The following is a 27,036-nucleotide window of genomic DNA, read 5'->3' on the forward strand; positions in this document are numbered from 1 at the left end:
TTAATAAGCTAAAATTAACAGTAGAATTCATTTTAGTAGCATTAGATACATTGACAAAGACACTAACAAAACAGATTGTCAATGACATTAGCTTATGGCTGATAGTTACAAGTAAGAAGTTTACATCAATCTAATTAGTCAAGAGTCCCGTCTCTTATTTTATATACTCTTTGCCATAGTCTACCAAAATGTCAATTTGAGTTTGACGCTGGCGATGACGACTTCTGATTCTTAGTTCTGACTGCAGAAGTTTGGAAATGTAATAATAATCAAGAAAGAAAATGAACAAATAATCTTATTCTTTACAATTCAATTACCGACTAACAGTTTGTAGATTTAATTTATACCTAGGCCGTTGTAATGTACACATTGTGTAAACATAAACAGGATTGAACTTTTGAAATGTCAATCTGACTGAAAGCTTGAAAACATAACAAACTTAAAGTTACGCTTGTGTTTTCCATAAAATGGAGTAAAATGTGCTAGTACAAAAGATAAACTTGCAGATAAATTTATGTTAAGAGGTGTTTTTATATCTAAGATATGGAAGGCCCGGGTATGAGCTTGTTTCAAGGCGCGGCAAGTATACACATAAACAACAGTGCTCAAGATAGATTGGAAGAGCAAGAGGAACTGGAAGATCAGAAACGTCGTAATGAGGAGGTAAAAAATCTAATAAAACTGACCAAAATGATTGATGATATAGACGTATTTTTTTGCCAATGACGTTGATCTGGTAATAGTAAAATTAGCATACTTAAATGTCATATATACTTAAATGTATAAAGATATCTATGGATGTCTAATACAACTCTTATTTATTTATAAAGCACAGCAATACATATGTTACATGACTCATAATAACTAATAAATATAAAAATACAAAAGTGATAACTATAGGTATGTATATGGGCATTGATGATCAGCTTGGTGTTCATACTGCTTGTTTGCCCATTATCTTAAATATAAAAAATAACAATATGGATTCTAGATAATTTAGACTTCCCTCTTATTTTCTTGAAAAAAAACAGACACAATATGTTTAGTATGAATATTGATAACTTGCAGTAAGATAATACAAACATCTTTACATATGCAAATATATAATATGTATAAATTTTTCTAGAATTTTAGATTTACACATGTTTACTTGTAATCACACTATAAGTTGTGATTTACCTGTTTTGTTTTTTAAACATTATGTGGCTTTAAATTTCAGTTAAAACACAAACTGGCAAATGCTTTTGATGATTTATATGATGATGATGAAGCAAGTTCAGTAAACAGCAGTGGTAATTTCACATTAGATGCCACACATACTAATGGAGGTAACTATTTATACTACAATTTATCACACTTATACTAATATTATAAATGCAAATGTTTAGATGAATGGATGTTTGTTTGAAAGTATCCCGGGAATGGCTTAACGGATCTTGATTAAATTTGTCACAGATGTAGAACATTATCTGAAAGAACACATAGGATACTTATTAAGTTTTTTTTTTTAATTGCACGGGGATGGCGTCACAAGCGACAGCTCCGCAGAGTAGGTCAGTGACACTGTATATGTCAAATTACATTAATACTGATTAAATTGATTCAGAGGTTGTAGACAGTTAGTGACTTAGTATATATCATTATGTGGATGGATCACAAACTTAAACAATTATTTTATTTTCTCATAATGTTAAAACTCATACAGTTGAACCTGGATAAGGAAGAGTCCAAAAGATCTTCATATTTTTCTTGCTTTTGGTTTTTTCTACCCTAAGTTTCTCGCTTATAGAGGTTCCCAAAGGAAACCAGACATTTACTCTTGCTTATAGAGCCTACCGAGGTGTGTCTGTAACTTCAAAATGTAAACTTGTATTCCAGCTCAAGGTCAACCAAGAACAGGACTGCCTCCCACATATATTGAGTCTCTCAATCATCTCAAAGAAGCCACAAATGACTCTCCGAAGGCTTACTGTGACACACCAAAAAGTCATATAACCCATGCACATCATGAGGAAGGAATAAAATCACCTTATAGTCCTTATGGTGGAGGAGATGGACAAAATCATTTCTTCCATCAAGATTACAGAGGTTTGTCTTATTTTTCCAGTTCTGTACAATTCTAAAATATTAAGTTTTTTTTTTAATTAAATGTTAATAATGTTCTGGGGCAACAAATTTAATATGTATTTTTCTCAGGACATCACAATGGGGTAAATAACTTTGATGCCAGACAAGAGTACATGAATAATGAACAACTTAAGGTTATGTACGAGGTATGTACAAGAATATTATTTATAAAGTTAGGGAAAATTATAAAAATATGCAAAAAATTAAAAAAAGAATAAATGCTTCTTTTGTTTTGTTGCTTCTTTGCATTAATCATAGTAAAAGTCAGTTAAATTTGTTTTATTTTTATTTTGACCATACATAATTACTACTGGCCACAATTAACAGATGAGGCTGAAGGAATGTCAACAGTTGGCATCACAGATAGAAAAATTGGACACAGAGATTGAGAGCCTGCGGGCAAGGCTGGCTGCAGCCGTCAATGATAAGGACAAAGCGGAACTCTCCCTGCAAGAAGCTCATCATTTGCTTGGTAATCACATATTAATAAAATTGAAATGTCTATATGTAACATTAAAAAAATAGTATTTCGCAACAATGTATTTGCATTATTAATACAAAAATATTATTGTCTGTCTACAAAGCCATAAAATCTCTGAAATGGACTGTTTTTGACTTGACTTTGACGCGAAGGCAGCTGATGTAGGATCAGTAGTTGTATCATAAAAGTGTTTTTCCAAACATTGGTAGAGCCCGCTTTAGTATCTTGGCACGAATTGTCCCGGCTCGCCCGGTGCAATACCACGACCACATAGAAGACAGCCGTCAAGTGGAAGCAATTCCGCGTTTCATCTGATGAGTGTGCATCCCGGAGGCCTAATTTAGTCCACTTTCCCTTCCCAACCTTTTTCTTCCTTAAGGAAAGGATGGGAAGTGGAGGTGGACTTTCCGGATGAGAGGATGCATGGAAGGGGAAAATGTTTTCATTCTGTGCATCCTCTCCTCCATCAATTAAAGTTAGGCAACGCATATGCAATTACGTATGTCTATGGGCAACGGTCACTTCGCAATTTCAGCGATTTTAGATGGCCGCTCGTTCGTTTGCCACTTTATGATATAAAAAAAATACATTCCACGTCATTGTGAAATTTTCGTATTATAAGTAAAATCACTAGCCAAATCTAACCTTTATGTTTTATGTATGTAATAAAGACATATACATATACAAAGAAGATTCTTTAACATATATTCATTCATGTTTAGTTATATATTTTTCCCCGTTTCAAACTTGTTACATATTTTGAAATATTCTATTATAATTAATAATAGCTTACAAAAATACTAATGTACAGCCACTTTCATACTTGTTTACATTTTTTTTTAAGTTACTGATATATCATTTCAGCATCCAGTAAGCATAAGTCGATAGAACTGGAACAACAGATGACAACGATCACACAGAAGTTAATGGAGAATGAACAAGAGAAGGAGCAACTGAGATTAGAACTCAGATCTGCTAATATCAACTTACAAGATATACAACAAAGACTTCATACTCTTCAGGTATTATAACGCTTTAGCTATTGTTTACCTCATTTGAACAGCATTTTGATTTGTTGGACATGTCTCTTTGCTCCTGAACCATAAGGCAATATAGTTCAAGAGCCAAGGTTCTAACATCAGCAGCTCACTATACGTCCCCACCAAAGGGCTCGTAGCCTATCCTAAGTTAAGGGTGACTAGGCCATAGTCAACCACGCTGGCCAAGTGAGGGTTGGTTGACTTCACACATATCTTTGAATCACAGATATCATATCTTCTCAGATATGTGCAGGTTGCATCACGATGTTTTCCTTCACCGTTAGAACTTCTTCTAACATAAACAAAATCTAAGTTCTAACATAAATGTATATAAATGAGTGTCTCGATAAAAAATAAATATCTATGGGCAACGTCTGCAATCACTAGATATTATTGCCACATTCTACTATTAAAAAAATATATTTTTATAAATAAAAGTTGATATAACATATTGTAAATGAAATTAAATACTAATATTAGTAATTTCCAAAATTGTATTTACTATATATGAAATTTATGATGATGTAAAATACTTGGGCTTATATTAAAAATTACTTATATATAATGTCTTATTTATGTTTTTAGGTGGCCCACACACATGACACAGATGCTTTGTTTAGAGAGCAACAGGATAGGTGAGTGGAAAATGTTTTTTGTAATATTTTATACGATTATATTTTCATCTCTCTAATTCTCTTTACAAAGACAGAGACAACAATACAGTGGAACTAGGATCAGCGAGAGAGGTACTGCGATGTTCTCGCTTATAGAGGTTACTCTCTTACCCAAGTTTCTCGCTTATGGAGGATCGGGAACAGACAATGACTCTAACTTATAGAGGTTTCTCGCATATCCATGTTTGACTGTGTTTAATTTTAATTTAACTCTTACATTTTCTATGAAAGCAAACTATTTGTTGATGTGATTTTAGGCATCGTGAAGAAGTAGACAGACTGCAAAATGATTTGATGAAAGCTAAATCAAGACTTGATGAAAAGGTAAGCATTTTTTTTACTATCTCATTTACTACGATTCTTTTTTTATTTCTATTTATATATTTAATTTAGATTTTCAAGATTTCTATATAGTTGTCTGGATGGAAATAGCCTGTTTATGTATTTTACCCCGGAGAGTTAGTCAGTGGAATTTTATAGTTTCTTAATTATTATAATCAATATTTTTCTAGGAAAATGATATAAAAGTCCTCGAGAAACGTTGTATGGAGAAAGATAGAGAAAAAGAAGAGATATTGATAGAGAAGGGAGGGACAATTAACAGACTGGCCAGTGAACTAGAAGCAGCACAGAGTAGACTGGTGAGTGGAGAGAGTGCCAGACTGAAGGAGAAAGTGCTTCAGTTGACAACGGAGAGGAATACAGCAAGAGAACAAGTGAAGGAACTCGGTGTAAGTAAAAAGCTGGATATTACTGGATATTCATTTTAATAATAACATTTTTATTCAAAACTAGTTGTCGTCCGCGACTCCCTCCGCGTGGAATTAAAAAAAACTTAATTTGTAGCGTATATGTTCTTCCAGGCTATGTTCTATATGTATGTATTCTGGAGATACCTTCAAGCCATCCATCCATCTAAACATTCGCATATATAATATTAGTAAGATGTTATCAGAATTGTGGAAGTAAACCAGATATACAGGATGTTACGATTTCCGAAATACATTGTTTATCTCAGTTTTTTTTTTTAAGAAAATGATGAATGTATATTATGGAATGAATGATTTAGTAGCGAAAATATAATGTTAGGTTATGTTTTTGAAACTATTATAGTAAATATTTAATCCAAACTTTTATCATTAGCAAAAATAATAACCAAAAAAAAAATCAAGCTTTTTGACAACTTCTTTATTATATTAATTTTCTTTTTTCCTTTTTCAGTCAAAATTGGAACTAACAGCACACGAACTTGTACTATGTCGTAATAAATTAGCAAACAGTCAGAAGGAATATGAAAACTGGCGGACAACTCTGAACCAGATTCTGATGGAGTCTATTCCTGATAATTCCTTGAAAATAGGTAAATATAAAAGATATTTCTTAGAATGTAGGTGTTTCAAGTTCTCGGTCTACTCTCAAGATTACGGGATTGAGTATATTTATTTTTTTACTATATATTTTTTTCTAATCTTTTTTATATTTGTTTTTATTACACTTATCTTTTACAGGTGAACCACCATCGCCGGGTAAATTGGCAACACTAAAAGACATCCTCAATCGATACAAATTGCAAGTACAAAAATTATCAACGCTGCAAGAGGAAGTTTTTAAACGGTAATCTTACTAATATTATAAACCCAAGTGGATGAATGGATGGATGGATGGATATTTATTAGAAGTTTTACACATTATCAGTTAGGATCCTTTGGCGCAAATGGCGCCCTTTCCTTACAAAGTCAAGTGTCAGAATGGATAGTGAGAAGACATAAATGTCGACATTTTAGTAAGACTAGTGTTGCGCCAGTACACCGGCACTGTGTCGGATTTTCTTCCTAACAGAAGGTATCTTCAGAACTACTCAATGGATTTCTAAAAAAAAATTTGGAAAATAGTCTGGAAAAACACCTAGGCTAATTAAGTTTATTTTTAATTACGCGCAGACAGAGTCGCGGACAACTAGTTGATAATAAAAAAAAATCTTCATAATATCGTCAAAGTAATTTAAGTCTTGATACTTTAAAACTAAATATTCTTATATAATTTATTTACAGAGATAAAAAACTAGAGCAACATCGTAAACAAGAATCCGAGCTAAGATCAAAGATAGAAGAGCACAAAGGTATAGAGATGCAGCTGAATTCCAAGCTGGCTGTACTTCAGAACAAGCTGGAAGTACTCGGCAACAGCTGTAATGATGAACTACTCGATAACTATAAGCAGCAAAACGAACAGCTTAAAAATGAGCTAGATGGAGTTAGAGCTGAACTTAAATCTGTAAGTTTTTTTTTAATAATAAGGTGGCAAACGAGCGAGCGGCCATCTGAAATCGCTGAAATAGCGAAGTGACTGTTGCCCATAGACATACGCAATTGCATATGCGTTGCCTACCTTTAATTGACGCATCCCACCTTCCATGCATCCTCTCATCCGGAAAGTCCACCTCCACTTCAATCCTTTCCTTAAGGGAAGAAAAAGGGTGGGAAGGTAAAGTGGACTAAATTAGGCCTCCGGGACGCACACTCATCAGACTGTACGTGGAATTGCTTCCACTTGACGCGTGTCTTCTGTGTGGTCGTGGTATTTCACCGGACGAGCCGGGACCATTTGTGCGAACACGTTAAAGCGGGCTCTATCACTGTTCTAGTGCTATTATATTAAAATCTTACTTATCACTTTTTACTAATATTATAAATGAGAATATTTAAATGAATGTATAGAGTATGTATGGATGAATGTTTATTAGAAAGTATCTCTAGAACGGCCCAGCAGATCTTAATGAAAATTGTCACAGATGTAGAACATAGTCGGGAAGAACACATAAGCTACAAAGTTTTTTTTTAATCCTACACGGACAGAGTCCCGGGCAACAGCTAGTAGAATAAAAAAGTTAAAGAATTTTAAGAGTTGTAGATAAAAAAATGGTCGTCAAAGACACTTTGTGTAGAAAATATTTAAAGTTGAATATCAAAATATTTTCTTTTATTGTATGTACATATAATCAGTTATTGATAAAATTTACTTTAATAAATATTCCTTATTTACAGTTGGATTTAAAATATACAGAATTAGAAATGGATCATGAGAAATTGAAAACGGAGAAAGGAAGTCGCGCGTCCATAGTTCAAGAGGCGAATGCTGATCTGTTGCGGGAGTTGGAGAGATATAGCGCACAACTCAAAGACACGCTCAAAGAAAATGCAGAACTAAAGAATCTATATTTGCAGGTACTCAATTCATATTTTTATCGACATATTTGATATTTTTGCCTTTGCCCTTTAAGAGACAGGATCAGATTAAACCCACGCTTTCTCTCTAGTAAAACTTGCTTGGTTGTGTGCTCGTTTTGTATAAGTTTAAGAATTTTTGAGTCAGTATCTTAGTAATATAAATGCGAATGTTTAGATGGATGTTTGTTTGAAGGTATCTCCACAATGGCTCAACGGATTTTGATGAAATTTGACATACATATAGAACATAGTCTGGAAGAACACATAGACTACTATGTTTTTATTATTCCCCGCGAACGGAGTCACGGGCGACAGCTAGTGCATTCACAAAGACCTTTCAATATGATATGTATCTTTTATGACTGTAATCTTTACTTCTGCCCGCGAAGAGTTGCAGAATTTATTTAGTACAACAATTGGTCTATGCTTAGTCCGTTTCTTTATAATCAAAGATTTTTGCATTGCCGTCAATATAATTTTAACTTATTGATATTAAACAAATCCGTGGGATTTAAAATATTGATTTTCTATGTTATGTTTTCTGAGACAATTTATAACGATTGTAAAAAATTTAAGGTGTGTAGCGCTCGAGATGCAGTTTCCAGAGAATTGAAGGACAATCAAATGAAAATACAAAAAGAGAGAGAGTTATACAAAACGCAAGAGAGGGAGTACATAGAGAGAATAGAGAGGCAGAAACAGGAGTTGGAGAAAGCGGCAAATGATCTGACGAACGCTAGAGAAGAATTGGACAGAGCTAATAAGAGAATAACAGAAGTACAAAAAGAGTTTACGGACAAACAGAAAGAATTCACTGATAAGTTAAATAAATATTTAGAGGGTAAGTTATCAAAATTTACAATCTTACTAATATTATAAATACGAAAGTTTAGATGGATGGATGGATGGATGGATGTTAGGAGGTATTCCATAATGGCTGCATGGATCTTGCTGAAATTTGGTATACATATAGTAAATAATGTCTGAATAATTTCAAAATCCTTAAAATATTAGAGAAAGAGAGTAACAATTTTTATTTTTTAGAAATAATGATTTTTTTATGATAAGTTTCATTAAAACTATTTTAATAGTTGAGATAATTTTTTTGTAGATGAAAAGAGCGCATTGCGAAAAGAAATCCCGTGTCTTCAGTGCGAGAAACTTCTGAAGCAGATCAAATATTTGGAGGAACAATTAAACAAATGTACACTCAAATTGTGTAAGTTTTATATACATATATGCTTTAAATAAATATTCCACCAATATACATTTTTTCTTCTTTTTTAAAGTAAATTTTGTAGTCACAGATTGACACTTCCTCTTTTTAATTTAATGGGATCTATTGATTGAAAATATGTACCATTTCCACTAGTCCGAAAACTCACACGCGACACGCATAGTGGAAATAGAGTTTTATACAATAAATTCCTTACAGCAACACAGGAAAGCAGCGAGACACTAATGAAGGAGTTGAAAGGCAAAGCGGAGTTCTTCCAGCAGTACATCGTGGAGAGATACAAGAGGCTGGTGGACCAGCGCTGTGTCGCCACCAACACTGACCACAACATGTCGCCCACACCTGCCAGGCTGCAGCACAGGCATGACAGTGATGATGATATGGCAGCCAAGGTCATTTTTACTTTATTTATACCAACAATAAGGTTCAAATTACAAAAAAAATGACACTTATAATCTTCTAGGCGTTCATGAAAAGAAAGATAGGAATTATAGGCTAAACAATGAATAGGAAGTCTCATCATTCTACTTTTTTGTATTAAAAGTGGCAAATGAGCAAACGACCACCTGAATTCGCAATAATGGCGAAGCGATCGCTATACAGAGACATTCGTAATTCCAGATGCGTTGCTTATCTTTAATCGACGGAGGAGATACACATAAAGAGAATTTTGTCTTTCCTATATGTCCCCTCCTGCGCTAAATCCACTTCCCTTTCCCATCACATTCTTATAAGAAAAGGATTTGAAAGAAAAGAGGACTATAAGTAGAACAGAACGCAATCATCAGACTGTACGCAGCATTACTCCCATTTGATTCGTGGTATTTCACGGGGCGTGACGATTTATTCGAGCACCAAATGTTGTTACTGACGTCTACCATTTCTAAATAAAACATCTGCAACTAACTTTTATTTCTATATGTGATGTTTGTATAGCTAAATAGTTGTAGTTTAACAGTGGTAGAGCCCGCTTTAACATGTTCGCACGAATTGTCTTGGCTCGCACGAATTGTCTTGGCTCGCACGAATTGTCTTGGCTCGCACGAATTGTCTTGGCTCGCACAAATTGTCCCGGCTCGTCCGGTGATATACCACGACCACACAGAAGACACGCGTCATTTGGAAGCTATTCCAAGTACAGTCTGATGAGTATGCGTCCCGGAGGCCTAATTTAGTCCACTTTCCCTTCCTACCCTTTTTCTTATAAGGAAAGGATGGGAAATGGAAGTGGACTTTCCGGATGAGACGATGCATAGAAATGTTTTCTTGAGGATGCACAGAATTCTTTCTTCAGAAAGAATTCTGTGCATTCTCTCCTCTGTCGACGAAAGGTAGGCAACGCACATGCAATTGCGTATGTCTATGGGCAACGGTCACTTCGCTATTTCAGCGATTTTACCACCTTGTGATACAAAAAAAAAATAGTTATTGAAACTCCTTGTGACAACTATTATAAGCACTGTATTGTCTCATACCGTTATATTAACTTTTGTGTTGAGAATATATGATACATAATAATTTCCAGACATCAGTTATGATGCGAGAAAAAGCAATAAGAGAGCAATTAGCAGAAAAGTTTACACTAGAAATGAAAACAATGGAAATGAACTGCACACGACGTATCCAAGAATTAGAAGCTGAACAAACAACAATGATTAATAAATTAAAAGAAATGTTAGAAAGAAAAGCACACGAAGTTGAAACATTGAAAGAATTCATTCTATCAGAACGTGGGAAAGTGACGGAGATATTGGAAGCGAAAGAGAAAGAGATATCAGTATTGATAAAGGAACATAATGAATTAATAAATGAATGTCAAAAAGCAAAAGACAGTAGTATGGAATGGAGATTGAAAGCGGAAAGATATAAAGATAGATTAACTAAATTGGGTTCTTTAGAAGATATGTTGAAGAAAGAGAGAGAAGATTGGAAGAAGAAGACGAACGTATGTGCGTCAGAATGGCAGACGCTTAAAGTTAAAGTGACAGAATTGCAGGAACAATTAGCACAACAAGAACAATCATACTCTAAATTACAAACTGAATATCAAAATATGCAGGACAAGTATAAGAACGCGAAGAAAACTGTTTACACTTACAAGGTACTTCTTTATTCCTAGTTTAGTTCAGTCCTAAGCTTTAATTTGTTTAATACAGTGCCATTGTAAAAAAAAAAGAAAAAATTAAAAAAAAATTCTATACTGGATATCGCCTGCGGATTCGTCCGCGAGAAATTTAAATTAATTATAGATTAATTTTAATTAATAGATTAAGCTATGTTTTACATCTATGCCAAATTTCATTGAGATCAATGCAGTCTGGAGAGACGTTCTAACAAACATACATCCATACATTCACATTTATAATATTAGTAAAAGTACTCGTTGATAGTCTAAAAATATTCTATTGGTGTCAATAAATTCAATTTGCTTCACTAATTTTAGTAATAATTTGACAATTCTCAGGACTATATGGCAAAGAAAGACACTCACATCAACAGTGAGATAAGCAGAATACAGGATGAATACAGAAAGATATTTGTCAAGCTGCAGAACCAAATCAACTACCACATTAACTGCAGGATGCAGGAGGATAGGAACAGAGGAAAAAGAACACCCGCACATCAGTATCCTGAATATGACGTAAGTTTTTAGTTTAATTTTTTCCTTGTTGTATATGACTTCTGGAATTTTTTTAATATTGAAAATTAGAAGATTTTTTTAATTTACTAATATTTCTTGTACCATTCCAAATAGGCTTGTGATATGATGGTTGACGACAATAGTGTCGATTGTTGGGATTTGAACTGTCAAAAATCTGATCAGAAATACGTATCCTTAACTATTAGGCTATTGGTGCTTCAATCATTAAATTCTGCATAAATTATAAAATAGCAACCCTTAAAATTGTCTATGGCATTTGGCGTATATAGCAAAGTCGTCTGATTTCTCGTCGATCATCTGACAAAATTGTTTCATCAAGTTGTTCACCAAATGTATACAATATGGACCAAAATGTCAAACAAGGCTTCAAATCAAATAATTTAATAATTTGACGATTTCTTAAAGTTTGATAATAGCAATGTGATTTAACCTTGTCAAACAGTATTGCCATATGCAAACTTTCAATTTCTACTATTATTTGTGCCTCTTTTTATAAATAAAATAAAAATACACTTAATTTTAGAATTTATGCTATTAGAACAATTTTATTTGGTGATATCAGTGAAAATGTTTGTGTTTTAAAATAACTAAAGTGCTTTAAGTCTGGTCAGTTTTTCACAATTTATACATTTGTTATATTTTCTTGAATATTATTATTATATATTTATATAAACATTATAACATAAAAATGTTATATTTGTATTTGTTATTTTTTTCAGTGTACGGAAATGATAAATAAGTTGAATGAAGATTTTTCTCGACTTGCTCAAGATAATTTCAAGGATGGACAAAGTAAGTAACATAGACAGACTGAACTACATACCTTTAATTATTATATGGATCTCTTCTACTGTATGAAAAAATATTAAAACTGTTTTTTTTTACCCAAATTAAATGGGACCAAGAATTAGGAAGAAGTACTTAAAATTATTGTAAGACTGTCTCCAAGTGCGATAGTATGACTATGGTCGCTAATTTTTTTTTAAAGTATTGTGTTCCATAATATGACAATATTCGTGAACTTTTTTTAATGTTTTTTTATAGCCTGGTGCTAAAATATAGGATTTATAATATCATACTATTCCCAGTTAGAAATATAAAATAAATTAAATATAAATTTAATATGCATTGAAAAAAATTGATTCTTAGTAATTTCATTTTGTGTATTTTTTAGTGAAACAAAAATTATTAAATGTTTAATGTTTTCACCTTTGGTATATCTTTTGCTCATAGAAAATTAATGTTAGGTATAGTAATTAATTGAAATTCAATATTTAAGTTCAGGTATGTATTTTATATGTATTTCATTTAGATATATCATTATAAGGTGGTTTAATTATAAATATTAATAATTATAAAAATATAAAAAATGTTACTCAACTTGGTCGCATGCTCGGTGCAATACCACAACCACAAAGATAAGCATCTAGTGAAAGCGATTATGCTAACGATCTGGTGGGTTAGTGTGCCGGAGGCCTAATTTTAGTCCACTATCCCTTCCCTCCATTTACTTATAAGATAATGGTAATGAGATGTAGATATGGCAGAGGAAGGGACGCATAGGTAAGGGAAATATCCTTTTGTGGATCCCCACCTCCATTGACTAAGGTAAAGCGCATCTGCAATATCAGATGTTTATGCAGCAGTTTCTTCGCTATTTCGGCGAACCCAGGTGGCTGACTTGCTCATTTGCCACCTTATAATTTAAAAAAAAATTGTGAATATTTTTCAAATATGGAATTTTCTGTTGTTTTATGTACTTATTAAATATCAATTATAATATGTTGAGAATTAATTCCTTTATATAATATTCCTGTGATAGTGAAGTACACATTGTATTGTAGTTGCCAGTATTAGCAAGTGCGAAATATATACCTAAACATTCCTTCTAATTCCATGCACCATATTCCTTTGTATTGAATGTTAAATGTTCTAAACATGTTTTCTCGAATTTTGTTATTGCTCAATTGTTAATTTGCAAATTGTTAATTATAATATTATAGTATGTATCAATTTTGGTAATGTCAATTCGTAGTATTTTGTATCTTAATAATTAGTATAGTTTAGAATAATAAAGAAATATGTTAATGAATTTTTTTTTGTTTTATTTCTTAATATAATACCTCGATGGTACAAAAGGCATTTTAGCTACGACGCAGCGTACATCTTTACCGCGTATGTTAACGAATAATTCAGTACCAGACTTCTTGAATTGTTCTGCAACATATCCCATAGCAACATTACCTCCTAGTGATGGACTAGGGCATCCACTAGTAACTTTACCTATATCTTTTCCTTCATTTTTAAGAACAGCATCTTTTCTTGCTGGAGCACCTTTCTCTATCCTTATTCCCACACGTCGTTTATCTACTCCCTCTTTAATCTGTCTCATAATAATATCAGCTCCGGGAAAATTGGCTTCACCTCTACGTCTTTTAGCTATAAGCCAAGTCAAACTCGCTTCCACCGGTGTAATTGTCTCGTCAATATCATTACCGTATAAACATAAACCGGCTTCAAGTCTTAAAGAATCTCGAGCACCTAATCCTGCTAGTTTTACATCACTATTTTGTAACAAAGCTTCAGTAACTGTGATGGCTTTGTCCGCAGGTATGGAAATTTCCACTCCATCTTCTCCAGTATACCCGCATCGCGTCACACGACATTCTATTCCCGCCACTTTTCCGATAGTAGACGTCATAAATATTAAATCTGCCATTGGTATGTTTGTCAATGGTTGTAATGATGTCACTGCTTTCGGACCTTGCACCGCAATAAGAGCTCTTTGACTAACATGTAAAAATTCAACTATCAAATCTTTTCCAGATTTTTTATATGTCTCCGAAGTCTCTTGCATATGTTGTTTATCAACGTCCATTCGACCAGCGTTTGATACAATATACAATTGATCTTCTTTTACTTTAGTGACAATCAAATCGTCGATAATTCCTCCATTATTGTTCAGGAATACAGTCAAAGAGCTACTTCCATTAGCCATACCTTTTAAATCAACCGGGCAAATTGACTCGAACCAAGAAACACAATCTTTGCCATAGACATTGGTTTGTAACATATGTGATACATCGAAAATAGATGCACTGCTTCTAGTAAATAAATGTGAGGTTGAAACACTCATATCTGAGTATTGTACTGGTAGAAGAAATCCAGCAAAATCAACAACTTTGCCTCCATACTTTTCATGCAGATCGTACAAAGGTGTCTTCTTTGGTTTTACAGATTTTTCACTATATAAGCGATTGTTTATTGTATTAATACACCATTTTAAATTGGATTGCTTTGTAAAAAGCACGCGCGTTAAACTTTGAGAGCACATCTTAGTAAGTATGTTGACACATTTGTAGCAAAGAACAGGACAACAGCCATACAACTTTATCAAACTTTCGTAAGTAGAAGGTCTAAGGTCAGGCAATTGAGTAAATAAATTAGTGATAAGAAAATTAGTTCATTGTCTTTGCATTCATTATAAATGCAGCTTACTTTTTTATCATTAAAGTTTTAATTTCAAATATCTCTTGAAAATTCTTGCATACTTTGTCTGTACTAACATCTATTCTATTCTTTTATTGTATAATAAATTTGCTTGTTTATTGCTTACATAACAACTGGGTGAGTTACAAACTGTTAGTTCAATTACAATGTCACACACAAAACTGCAGACTTGTTGGCTCATAAAAAGGTCAAGATACAGGTCAGATAGCAATTTTTGTGTCGCTTCATTTGGGGTAAAAGGAAACAAATCAAATACAAAATATTTATGACTTTATTTAACAATCTATTATCTACTTATTATCAACTATTGAAAGTTTTAACATACTCTTCGTGATTTAAAAGTTCACTTTTTGTTGAATCCGATATTGCAATACTGGACAACATAATAGCAATAAAACCGTTAGAATCTGGCTGTTCTCTTAATAGTTCAGGATTCTTAGTTAATTCTTTATTAACTTCAATAAGTGTGCCTTTCATGCAGCAAGGTATAGCAAACATTGTCCCATCATCATATTCAATTTTACAAATAACAGAATTTGCAGTTAACATTTGTCCACCTTTCTTTCCTTTGCCTTTTACTGAGTTCGTTAATCTATCAATATTGCCAATACTGAAATTAATTTTATATTGATCAGTTTTCTTGAAAAAGAAATGACTTGGTGCAAGACTTATAAGTGTTATTCTGTTTGAGTGGAACATTAGCATTATATCATTGTTTTCAATTCCATTAACATTGAGTACATATCTTTTGCTAAAGTAACGGTCTGTAAATGATTTGAAATGAGATAAATCTTCCAAGTTAATCGACTGCAGTATGTTGTATTCCATTTTATTATTTTTTTTCACTAACTATTGTGTAGCTTGATTATGAGCTAATATGCGAGCTCTAATTTCAGCATGTCTTCTTACAGATTCTTCGTGATTTGCCTTTTGACGTCGTAAACGTTCGCCTTTCAAACACTTTCTCATATCCCTATCAAAGTCGTTGCAATATCCCAGAAATTTTCGAAAAGAATGCTGCAATATAACATAACTTAATAAGTAACAATACAAAACTCGTAAATTTATTAAGGGAAAAAGAGATCAAAATGATCTTTTATCATTACATGCTTTATTCTGAAAACATTCTTTTTCAAATTGTAAAATAACATTACCGAACCGCACTAACCTCAACATGACAGTCTTGTAATTTTTTTATTAGGATATTGCACTCATGAGTATGCAAGTGCGGTGATAAATCCGTATGCATTCCGTTGTTATATATTAACTAATTAGGTTAAATATAATATGTCAATCACTTGTAATAAATTAAAATCTTATCATATTTACAAGAAAAAGTGTCAGACTTACGTTTTTTTTTCTTCACTTCCTTCTATTACAGATTATAAAATGGTCTTTTTTTAATAATCTTCACATATTGAATTCATTTAGAAATATTGTTAAAAATGTAAATATCATAAATTAATTTACAAACCGACAAAATGAACTAAAGCGTTTGTAATAATGTAAATGAAACATAGGAGACAACCATTTTTACTTAAAAAATGGAAGTGATGTGATTTGTTGCCAGTTCCAAATAATGTCTTTGTAGTAAAAGCAGATTAACTAAAAAATATTATAGAATTCTTTGTGTTAATTACTAAACAATATTTGAAATTTATATGTGTGTTCTATGAATATAATATAAACTCTTTTTTTTAATGTTTTGTAGCTAGTCTTGCTTATTCGAGCTGTCCTTTCGATCCATCACGCAAGGTCACCAGCCCAGTCTACCCACTTTAAATGAGCTACTAGTTGACTCAAGAGTCTAGCATATTAATCAAATCAAACTGCTGGTTTATCGTCAAGCCACAAGTCCATAAGCAACTGTTTCATAAAGGTTGTATTTTGTAGCCAGCTTCGATTTTAAATTTCAGGGGTTAATATTTAATTTTCATGTTAGTTATAAAATAACAACCACAACACTTTTTATTTATTTTATTTAACTTATTAATCATAAAATATCCATATTGCGCCTCCTTCAAACAAGATGAACCATGGCAGAGACCGCATTAATACATATGGTACTTAAGACCTAAAATCAAGGAACTCGCCCCAATAAATAAATAAATTAACAACGTTTTCACTAACAAACTTTAACATAATGACTAGATACAAATCATAAAATTTTGATAACTTTGTTAAATAGGAATCTGGAAATTGGCTTGCATCTTCTATTGTGAAAAATACACATATTTAAAACATTCGACACGACACCATTCACGTAAAAAAAGAAACAGGAACAAGCGAGTGTTTAAGCAAATTAATGTAACAACGAACGAATACGAAATGCGATTTTTATGAGGAAACTTTTTAAACAAATGTGATTCGACGCCAAATTAGATAAAGAAATGCATAATGTGCCCAAAAATAATTATCTATACCAATTTGCTAAAATAAAAAAAGCAGGCGTTACAAGGTAAGGGGGTTAATTTGTCTCAACTTTTGGGCATGCCCTGGGGGGTAGCGGTCTCCACCATCTTCTTGTATTTGCCGACGAGCTCGGGCAGATCGTAAGCGATGGCAACATCGAGCCGCGTGATGGGACAGCCGCGGAAATAAGTGCACGTCGCGGACAACTGTTGGAACTCATAAAGGGGATTGAGTCTGAAGAAGTCCCTATAGGTTTCTGGATCAGGAAGATCGTACCTGAAAATACAATAAATATTACAAATACTACCAAGAAAAATACGTTAATTTTTAAAATTAACAAAAATGCCTTTAATTGACGTCACGTTAAATACGTAACATGGAATCATTTAAGTAATTTTATTGAAGTACTTTCTAATAAATTTTAATATATGCGACCACAGAAAAAAATACTAACAATATAGAAAAAATGTTGCCATATAATTTTTAATAAAATTTGTATTAAATATACAAGTAACTTACCTAGAAATGTTTGTCAATGTGCTCAGTCCTTCGTAAATGTGGTAGTTCTGAGGATTTTCTATAATAGCGTCAGCAATCAGCTTCTTGTTGCCGAAAATGGTCTTATGGTTGTAATACGTTGTCAGGTAACAGTCGACCATTTTGGCGTGGTTTCTCACACGGACCTGCAATTTTATACAATTATAGTTGAAAATATAATAAAACTATATATTTTTTTAACTTATGGACATCTAAAACGAATAACTACTTAGAACAAAGAACGATAAAGCGAATCAACAACTACCTTTAACCAGTGAATTGTGACACAAACCAAAAGACTATTCAAGCAACGTCCGTCTTTTTTTATTCCATGAATTTTACTCACCGCGAATCTTCTAGCACTGGCGATCTTATTCTCAATACGTCTGTCAACTGCTTGACGGAGATCCCTCAGTAGCTCCCGCTCTTGAGCCTGAAGTAAACGCGCCGGTGCACTCGCTTCAAACGGAATTGACCATAATGACACTGTGTACATGACTGGCGGTTGAGCGGAACTCATCAATGGTGAGATATTCCAGATCAGAGCGCTCTGAACCCGCATTAATTCCTCAGGTTTTACAGTATCCGCTTTGTTAAGAACGATACGTGTCTGGAAGAAAATAGTTTGTTTTATATTCATTCTCTTTGAACATAGAATTCTCAAAAATTCTTGCCAAAAGCCAACTGCATTTGCAACAGCTTTATAAAAATAAATATCGATTTTTATAATATTAATAATAATATTAAATATTCGAATATCGAACGATTAGGTTCACAGGTTCATTAGGTATGTTCACCTGTGATTCTCTACCCTTGAGTTGATCGAGTATAGCTTCAGTTTCAGGTCCGACGTCGAGCTTGGAGGGATCGTAGACGAGGAAGATAATGTCTGCGCGATCGATGAACCACTGGCAGGCATCGTTGAATGGGAACACACGGGACACTTGCTTCCTAACTTCCAATATGCCGGGAATTTCAACGATATTAACCTGAAACAGGTAAAACGTAATATGTTTTATTCTACTATATTTTTCTTAAGAAATTAGCGAAATTTCATCTGATGTTCAGTGCGGATGTCATAAGACAATACTTTTTACTACAATATAACTCTACTTCCAATGCGTTGCCGTACAACTTTTGGTAATTATTTATTTACCTTTTCCAATAGTTTGCTAGGGTATTTGAGACCTCTAAGGCGCTCCTCTAGACCTTGGCCGAACTTCTGTAGTCCGGAGAATGTCCAATCCGCTGCAAGTTGAGTACCGTCAAGCACTTCGGGATCTTTACCGTGCATCAGAATGTTAAAGTAGGCCGGTGATGGTTCAGCGCCTGAAATTATATGTCACAATTTTCAAGTGTTATCATTTTTTGTAAATTAAAATAAACTTTAAAAACAAACAATTACCAGTCCTCAAAGACCACTCTGTGAACTCTAAACCAGTTAAATAGTTTAAAATACTCGATTTTCCTCCGCTCCATGGTCCCATGAATAACACTAAAGGCTTAGAAAATATTTCTGGATCGCCAAAGTGTCTATTACTTAAGTCCCTGTATTTGTAAAGCCCTTCTAAAGGCTTTATGGAATTCTCGTAAACTCTCTTCAAATCTCGCAGTATGATGTCTGCTGATTTTTCTATGATTAACTCCGCCTCGCTGGCCTCTTCGTCTAATCTCAATACTTGGATGATATGATCACGCGATCTCAGATTCTCCGGGATCTCTTCTGTCTAAAAAAGATAGGTGATAGAAGTTTTATATTATGTTTTTATATTTAACTACTAAATTTTACAACGAAGCAGTTTTTCTCGTAATTGAATAATACGCAATAGTTAAAAGCATAAACAGAAATGTTCGTTCATAACATACCTTCAATAATTCTTCCTCTGGCAATTCTTCTTCTTCTCCTGATTTGGCTTCAGGGGCTTCTGCGTCAGCTTCTGCTGACTTATCTTCTTCAGCCTCTCCTGACTTGTCTTCCTCAGCTTCTCCTGACTTGTCTTCCTCAGCCTCTCCGGACTTGTCTACCTCGACCTCTCCTGACTTTTCGCCATCGGCTTCGTCAGACTTTGCAGATTCATCATCAGTAGCTTCATCAGCCTCTGCTGATTTATCACCGTCGTCCTCACCCCCTTCTGCAGATTCTTTATCACTTTCTTCAGACTTTTCTCCCTCCGCCGTTTCGGCAGGAGTTTCATCGGAGTCTGCTGTCGAATCAGATTCAACTTTCTCTTCTGCTTCAGTTTCGACCTCAGTTTCGTCTCCTTTTTCTTCCTTTGAGTCTTTGTCATCCTTTACTTCTTCAGAACCACTGTCTTCTTTGTCTTCCACGTCTTTTTCATCAGATTCAGCCTTTTCTTGAGATCCGTCGTCGTCCTCGTCTTTCTTATCTTCTTTATTGCTGTCGTCCGTTTCAGAATCTACACTCTCTTCCTTTGAATCATCAGCTTCTTCTGTTTTATCCTCTGCCGTATCTCCTTCTTTACTTGTTTCTTCACTTTCCTTGCCTGCTTCTTCTTCTTGACTTTCGGCTTCAGTTACTTCTGACGAGTCATCTTTTTTGTCTTCTTCACTTTTATCATCAACGGTTTCAACCTCGTTTACCTCTTCTGAGATTTCGCCACTTTCTGTAATAAATGTTTTAAAATGTTTCTTATATTAATTTGAACTCTTTATTACCCTTTGTATAAAAAAAAACTTGCTTAATTACCTTTTTCGGCATTTTGTTCATCAGCAGATGCTTGTTCTTCACTGTCTCCATCGTCTTCTTTGCTATCGGCCTGTTCTTCAGCACTGATATTGTCATCAGATTCTGCTGTCGCATCTTCTTTCGAATTATTGTCTTCTGGACTTTTTTCATCTTCTTCAAAAGCTTGAGACACATAGGGTTCGTCTGCGACTTCAACGACGGGAACCTCTTCTTGGCTGCTTTCATCTTCTTTGCTATCTTCTCCAGTTTGATCGTCAGGCTCTTCTGCGGAATTTATCTCCTTAGTGTCGTCATCTATGCTAACTTCACTGGAGTCGTTTTTACTTGATGAATCTGTAAATAATCACAATAATAATAGAAAAGCGAATTACAAGCATTTATTTCTTCAAGCTCAAGAATTACTTGCTTCTAAAAGTGACTCTCGTCATGGGCTAATTTACGACACATATTAATTACGCAACAAAATTATTATTGTGACTCGTTTGTTTTATTTGCGGCTTAGTAATATCTATTCTTGATTTTTAATTACTGACGTGATGTTCTGTTGACGCTTGCTCGCTGTTAAAATAGTTTTATTTGACACATCGTGACTTACATTGAGAATTCAAGGTTTCTTTGAAGAAAACTTTCATGAATTATATTTTAACTAACTTGTTTTCTAATACGTTCGCGTTGTAACGATAAAAAAATTAATGCATTTCAAGTTCCATTGATAAGTTTAGGTTTCGGTACTAATTCATTTAATTTAATCTTACTAATATTATAAATGCGAAAGACTAAATGGATGGTTGTTTCTTGAAATTTTATCAACAGAACGGCAGAACGGAACTGAATTAAATTAGGCATACATATAGAATATAATCTAATAGAACACATAGGCTATTAATTTGGTTTTATTTTAATTCCGCGCGGAAAAAGTCGCGTGTGCCAGTTAGTCTTTTATATTCATGAAAATTTCATTGTTGCACCGTGTTCGCTACAATATTAATAGACATTATTCTAAGATATATTAAAATATTTAAAGAGGTCAAGAAACGTCTTCTATTGTGTAAAATGAATACATAGTAACAAGATAGAACAGTTACATCTTTGTTAAATATAGCCCAGTCTAAATCACACCCAGTGAATAGGAGTATAGTGTCTTAGCTAGAAAAATTTGACAAAAGATTGCCAAGGAGATTGCTCATACAAAAATGGCGCGCGACACTAGGCCAAAGATTATTCTACACCGGAAAGGTTATTAGTCAAATCTGAAATAGTACCAATGCTATTTAAATATGAATTCGAGCGTGTAATTCAGTACACAACTTACTATAAGAAACAGTATAGTAAATAAAAAAATAACTGTACATTTTTAATTTAAAAAGTTCAAGAATTTTTTAAATTAAAAATTAAAGAACTAAACTTACATTAATGAAACGTTACTAATGTATACCAATTTTGTGCCTAAGGCTTTTAGATTAGATTAGTGTAGAAGAAACTTTACCTAACTTTACATAATATTTTGTATATTTAATATACTGTACCTGGTTCTGTGTCTCCAGATTCGAGCTCTTTTAGTGCTTTTTCGATATATGGACGGCATTGTGACTCTAAAGGTATGTCGTCATCGTCAGCTGCAAACAAAAAAAAATGTCTTTAATTAAAACAAAAATATTTTTACTAAAATCTTATTAATATTGTAAATGCAATTCGTTGGATGGATGGATTGATAGATGTTTGACTGTATCTCCAGAACGGCTGCATGGATCTCGCTGAAATTTGGCATAGATTTAGAAGATAGCCTGAAAGAGCACGTAGGCCACTAATTTTTTTTTAATTCCACTCAGAGTCAGCTAGATATGATAGATACAACATAATATAAATTTTATCTATAAAACTAATGTAATATGCAACGAACGTACCTATTGAATTCTAATCCAATGAATCACATCCCATACTATTCACAAAACGCCATAAAAACAAAGTTGAATAAATGATCTGCCAAACAATTTTTACGCAAACAGATAGAATAGATTTATGTACGGAACCAATGAACAAACAAATATTTTTTCTATACACACATCTACCTAAATAAACTTGTAATAATTACAAATGAAATAAAGGAACATGCAAAAATTAATGTCTACAGTTCCTACTTTATATATCTACTAGCGGACCCGACAGACGTTGTCCTGTCTACATGTCTTTAATTTGAATAAATTAATATGAAGTTAATATTTGATGAAAATTGTGAATCTAAACCATTCCCAGATCCCCTTGAACACACACAAAAAATTTCATCAAAATCGGTCCAGTCGTTTGAGAGAAGTTCAGTGACATACACACTCACAGAAGAATTATATATATAAAGATATGTAAAATAATTTCCTGTCAATCTAAACTTTTAACTTCTTGCACCTATGTTAAGATAATCATACTAACATCACCTCCAACGTTTTCGGGCTGACAAAAAACGTACGAAACGAAATGTCTTAAACAAATCGTTTTTTTTAACTGGAGCTTTTTATTTTCCCGTCGGGTGAAATAAAAATTAGATAAATAATTAAGTCGGTGCGCTGGCGTAACGCTTATAAACTGACTAGGTCACGAAAACAAAGTGGTGACGTCATCTCAGACCTTGCTACGTTATTTGCGTTTAAAATAGCTCCAGAAGAAAGTGATCTGTGCTATAATAAAATAGTTACTGACAGAGTTAAATCTACACAAACAGAATAAAAATCGTTCTTGTATTAACCTCGTTCAAAGTTATAGTACAGGAGACAGTGAGTGATCGACATTCACCCTATAACCAGACGAGACATATTTTCATGAAATACTTGAGATTAACAAACATGCCTCTGATACCTCGCTTATCAAAAACTATTTAAGTATGGCTATGAATAATAGAATTAATTAATTTTAAACAATTTTCTTTCATCTCATACACTCTTTTGATAACGGAATGAATTTTATATCAGTTGATAGTTTTCAACACAGAGAATATGCTTAGGTATGCCCAAAATATATCTCATCTGCTTAATTGATGGGTGTAGGTCGACCGACTGGCTCTTATACTATTATTGATTATAAAATAGTAAATATTTTGTAATGTTTATAACCAAATATATAACGAACGTATTAACAAAAAGAAATTCATTTCGTAATAGACAGCAAAGACATAACAAGTGAGTACTTAAACTCCTCTCCAGTTTCAAGTCTTGTTCATACGGAAATATGCAAATAAAATGATTATTATAAACCACGACTATGTTGAACCTCAACCACAGTGGCTATACACCCTTAGGTCCTAGGAGATAATAAATGCATGGTCTAGGACGCGAGATGATTAGGGACCCGCGGCCTATTGTAATGATTAAGCAGCGAAAATGGGTCTTTCCATATGTCATATATTATCGAAGCTTCGATTACTTTTCTTTGCTCTGTGAGCGTTTTTTTTTCTTCAAAAATATAAGTTGTTTCGTCGTTTCAGTGAATTATAACTTAATTTTTATGTCTTTAACCGTGATTGTTTGTTTTGTGTTAGATTATTCGCCTTGGGTCGTTTGTATTTTCCGAGAGTCGTTCATACGATATGTTATATGAAAATATGTTGAGTTTGACTACGATTCTTTGTTATCAAGAAGCCGAATCTCTTCCCGAATAATGTCATACATTGATTGATAGGGAGCACAAAAATAAAGGCAGATAGATATTATTTACACAAAACTGTCTGCATGAAATCAATATGATTGACTCGCTTTATCGGATCTAGCTTAAAATGTTTATTTTGATTGCTAAATTTAAATATTTAAGACGTGAATCTAATGAGTCACTGTGGCCGATTTAATTTCAAATTAACGTTTTTAAATAGATTGATAACTACGGCCGTTTTATAGCTTAAACTTAGTCGATTTTTCAGCAAGAAACGAAAACTCTGATATACGTAGCCTGTTTGTGGGATGAAAGTTAACAAATGATTTTGGTGAGAGTATTAGAGATCCTGCCAAATGATTGTCTAAAATCTGTGCCTACCTCTTTGAGTGACGGCACATGGGTTAAGCATTGGACTTGAAATCTACATCTCCGGGTTCGATTCCATGTGCCAATGTTTTCAGATTTTCTAATTTTTATTTGCGTTTATCCAACGTTCTTTCCTTGTATATCGTACGTTCTTGAGTCCACGAAATTAATATAATTATTTCTAATATACAAGTTTGATGAAGCATACTGTACTATTGACAACCACGTGTCGTTAATTGCAAGAATATTTTACTGTCTTTTCTGAGACGTTTTCATTAGCCAAGGTCGGTAGATAGAAGAAAGGAGATATTAAAATTAAATCCAATCTATAAGGCAAAACATTAATATTGTGGGCAGTTGCGTATTTACTCATACCGATAAAGCTAGGGGTATGATGAGTTGCGTATTTTACTTACAAGCTATTAGAAAAATGTACTGATGATAGATGCAAGTCATAGTTGAATTATTATATATTATGTATGTTAATAATATATGCGATTTATATTGTTTTTCTGCGTGTAAGATAATTTAAAGAGTCGTAGTCGTCATATTTTTTCATCCAGTTTTTATGATTTTTCAACAACGACCTTGTGCCATTAACCATCTCAAATTTACTGCCATCATAAATTATGTCGTTAACACTTAATATATGTCCTATGTGTTTTTTGTGATAAAATTACTGATTTTTCACCAGTATTATCAAATATTGACTGCTTAATTTCTCGTAAGTAACGTATTACTTGATAATGTCTAAGATAAAATTATAAAAGCGTTATGATATCACCTATTTTCGAATCTCATTTTTATAATGTCGTCATGATCCTATCGTTTTTCACAAGATGGCGACGCATAACGACAAATCCCTGTATTTCTATTTGCGTAGCTTTGCACAACGGGAAGAGCGCGACTGCGATTTCTTTGCGCCTAGCTCGAATCGACGTTTCGACCTTCTCGCGGTTTAGAGGTGCGCTTTAAATGTAGGCAATGCAGTTTATTTTGTAATATAAATTCACACTTAAGGTTATCGCCAAAAATAGAGCACGGACAAGCTTTTACATAATTTCAGCGCAAGTTCGGCCGAAAATAGTTTCGGTTTGTGTGACGCAGAGCGCGGGGATAGCGGGCGCGCGGGGTAACGGACTCACCTCTGGCGAGGAGCGCGAGCGCCGACACGGCCAGCAGCGCGCACAACATAAACCGCCATAACTTCAACCTTTCGGTCCACATCGTGTCAAAGTTGGGCCCGGTCGAGCGGGCGACCAGTCATTTGCACACACACTCGCGCACCTCAACCCTCCACCTGCAGACGGCAACGGTCACACGCAAAGCACCAGCAACGCGACGCGACTGGCATTCGATGGAATGCAACTCGCGTCGCTTTCCTCAAACCGGGGTTAACGAGAGCGCTTCGAGAATTTATTGAAATCGAGTTGTAGTCTAGAAATGCAAGTTAACTGTATCGCTCTATAATTAACCGCGGTTTGAATGGCGCGGCTGCTCGGGGGCGGTTCGCGACACTGCATGGATCGGACGTACTCTATTTCCGGAGACAGCACAGCATCGCTGGTCGGCGGGTACTGGCGGCTCTCCCGCGCCCGCGGTATCCGCGCTTTGCCAAGACACGCGGGCGAGGGGGGAGGCGGCTGCGCCCGCGCCTCGCTCTCCCGAATCATAAACGACAGGTTGACGTGTCGCAGAAGATATTCTCTTAATAAAATTGTAGTAATTTTGAAGAACACTACATCATCAGTCTTTACAATAGATATCAGGATAGAAACATTTATAAAGCGTCAAAAGGGATACCACAAATGTAAACTTATTTCCACTACGTACAGTCCACAGAATTTACTTGAACTTTTGGTAACAGGATCATGGTAGTTTCTAACTAAGCAACACAATTTTTGTAATGAAAACACTAATATGTTAACTCTACAGTTATTTGAATACCATACATCTCGATTAATTTAGCTTCTATCGCTTTTATTCTTGATAAGAATTTAAAATATTCTCTTCCCAGTATCTGTCTTCCGAAACATACCAAGTAGCAAATAAAATTAATTTATATCTATTACACTATTCCATTGACAGAATACGCTTTTACTAAAATTCGATGTTTACGAACATATTGAAAACAATATTTTTAATATGATGATTAACAAATACACTTATTATCTCCGAATACGATTAAACCTACTCCTAAAGCTTAAGCATTTCTCATAACAACTAGTGTAATACCGCAGAATCTCTTTAAGAACCCGCAATTCGATACAACTGGATTCCAATATCCTAGATACATCGAAGTGAAGAAACACAAAGGTGTGAAATCTACCAATCCACACAGGGCCAACGTGGTTAACTTACACCTAATCTCCTAACTTGGATATGCTCTGTGTTCCTCGGTGGGCACATATGAGTTGACG

At 34.0% G+C, this 27,036-nt stretch overlaps 4 protein-coding genes across 4 annotated transcripts; 1 reads left to right on the forward strand and 3 right to left on the reverse strand.

Moving 5' to 3' along the window:
* Nucleotides 1–365: 365 nt before the first annotated feature.
* asl (chromosome segregation ATPase asterless) lies at nucleotides 366–12,530 on the forward strand. Its single transcript, XM_013310819.1, has 19 exons — nucleotides 366–663; nucleotides 1,220–1,328; nucleotides 1,879–2,088; nucleotides 2,197–2,273; nucleotides 2,455–2,599; nucleotides 3,473–3,630; nucleotides 4,234–4,283; nucleotides 4,580–4,646; nucleotides 4,835–5,053; nucleotides 5,544–5,682; nucleotides 5,831–5,936; nucleotides 6,374–6,596; nucleotides 7,367–7,546; nucleotides 8,126–8,390; nucleotides 8,661–8,768; nucleotides 8,985–9,178; nucleotides 10,312–10,887; nucleotides 11,251–11,427; nucleotides 12,168–12,530. The coding sequence occupies exons 1-19, from the start codon at nucleotides 544–546 to the stop codon at nucleotides 12,246–12,248; spliced, it is 3,204 nt and encodes a 1,067-aa protein (XP_013166273.1). The 5' UTR covers nucleotides 366–543; the 3' UTR covers nucleotides 12,249–12,530.
* A 1,002-nt stretch (nucleotides 12,531–13,532) lies between these two features.
* LOC106116806 (aminomethyltransferase, mitochondrial) lies at nucleotides 13,533–14,962 on the reverse strand. Its single transcript, XM_013310830.1, has one exon. It carries the CDS (start codon nucleotides 14,780–14,782, stop codon nucleotides 13,553–13,555), a length of 1,230 nt encoding a protein of 409 aa, XP_013166284.1. The 5' UTR covers nucleotides 14,783–14,962; the 3' UTR covers nucleotides 13,533–13,552.
* A 249-nt stretch (nucleotides 14,963–15,211) lies between these two features.
* Nucleotides 15,212–16,252, reverse strand: LOC106116807 (FAM206 family protein CG9288). Its single transcript, NM_001312589.1, is given in 2 exon segments — nucleotides 15,212–15,975; nucleotides 16,127–16,252. A coding segment is annotated over 1 exon segment (528 nt). The 5' UTR covers nucleotides 15,787–15,975; nucleotides 16,127–16,252; the 3' UTR covers nucleotides 15,212–15,258.
* Nucleotides 16,253–16,920: 668 nt separating this feature from the next.
* LOC106116758 (sarcalumenin) lies at nucleotides 16,921–26,182 on the reverse strand. The gene is given in 11 exon segments (NM_001312392.2): nucleotides 16,921–17,646; nucleotides 17,890–18,053; nucleotides 18,254–18,517; nucleotides 18,705–18,896; nucleotides 19,064–19,236; nucleotides 19,313–19,634; nucleotides 19,774–20,531; nucleotides 20,615–20,947; nucleotides 22,141–22,230; nucleotides 25,762–25,916; nucleotides 26,153–26,182. Coding segments are annotated over 10 exon segments (2,589 nt in total). The 5' UTR covers nucleotides 25,844–25,916; nucleotides 26,153–26,182; the 3' UTR covers nucleotides 16,921–17,435.
* Between the last annotated feature and the right edge of the window lie 854 nt (nucleotides 26,183–27,036).

The sequence above is a fragment of the Papilio xuthus genome, unplaced genomic scaffold (assembly GCF_000836235.2).
Source record: "Papilio xuthus unplaced genomic scaffold, Pxut_1.1 DF827714.1, whole genome shotgun sequence".
Taxonomy (NCBI): Eukaryota; Metazoa; Arthropoda; class Insecta; order Lepidoptera; family Papilionidae; genus Papilio; species Papilio xuthus.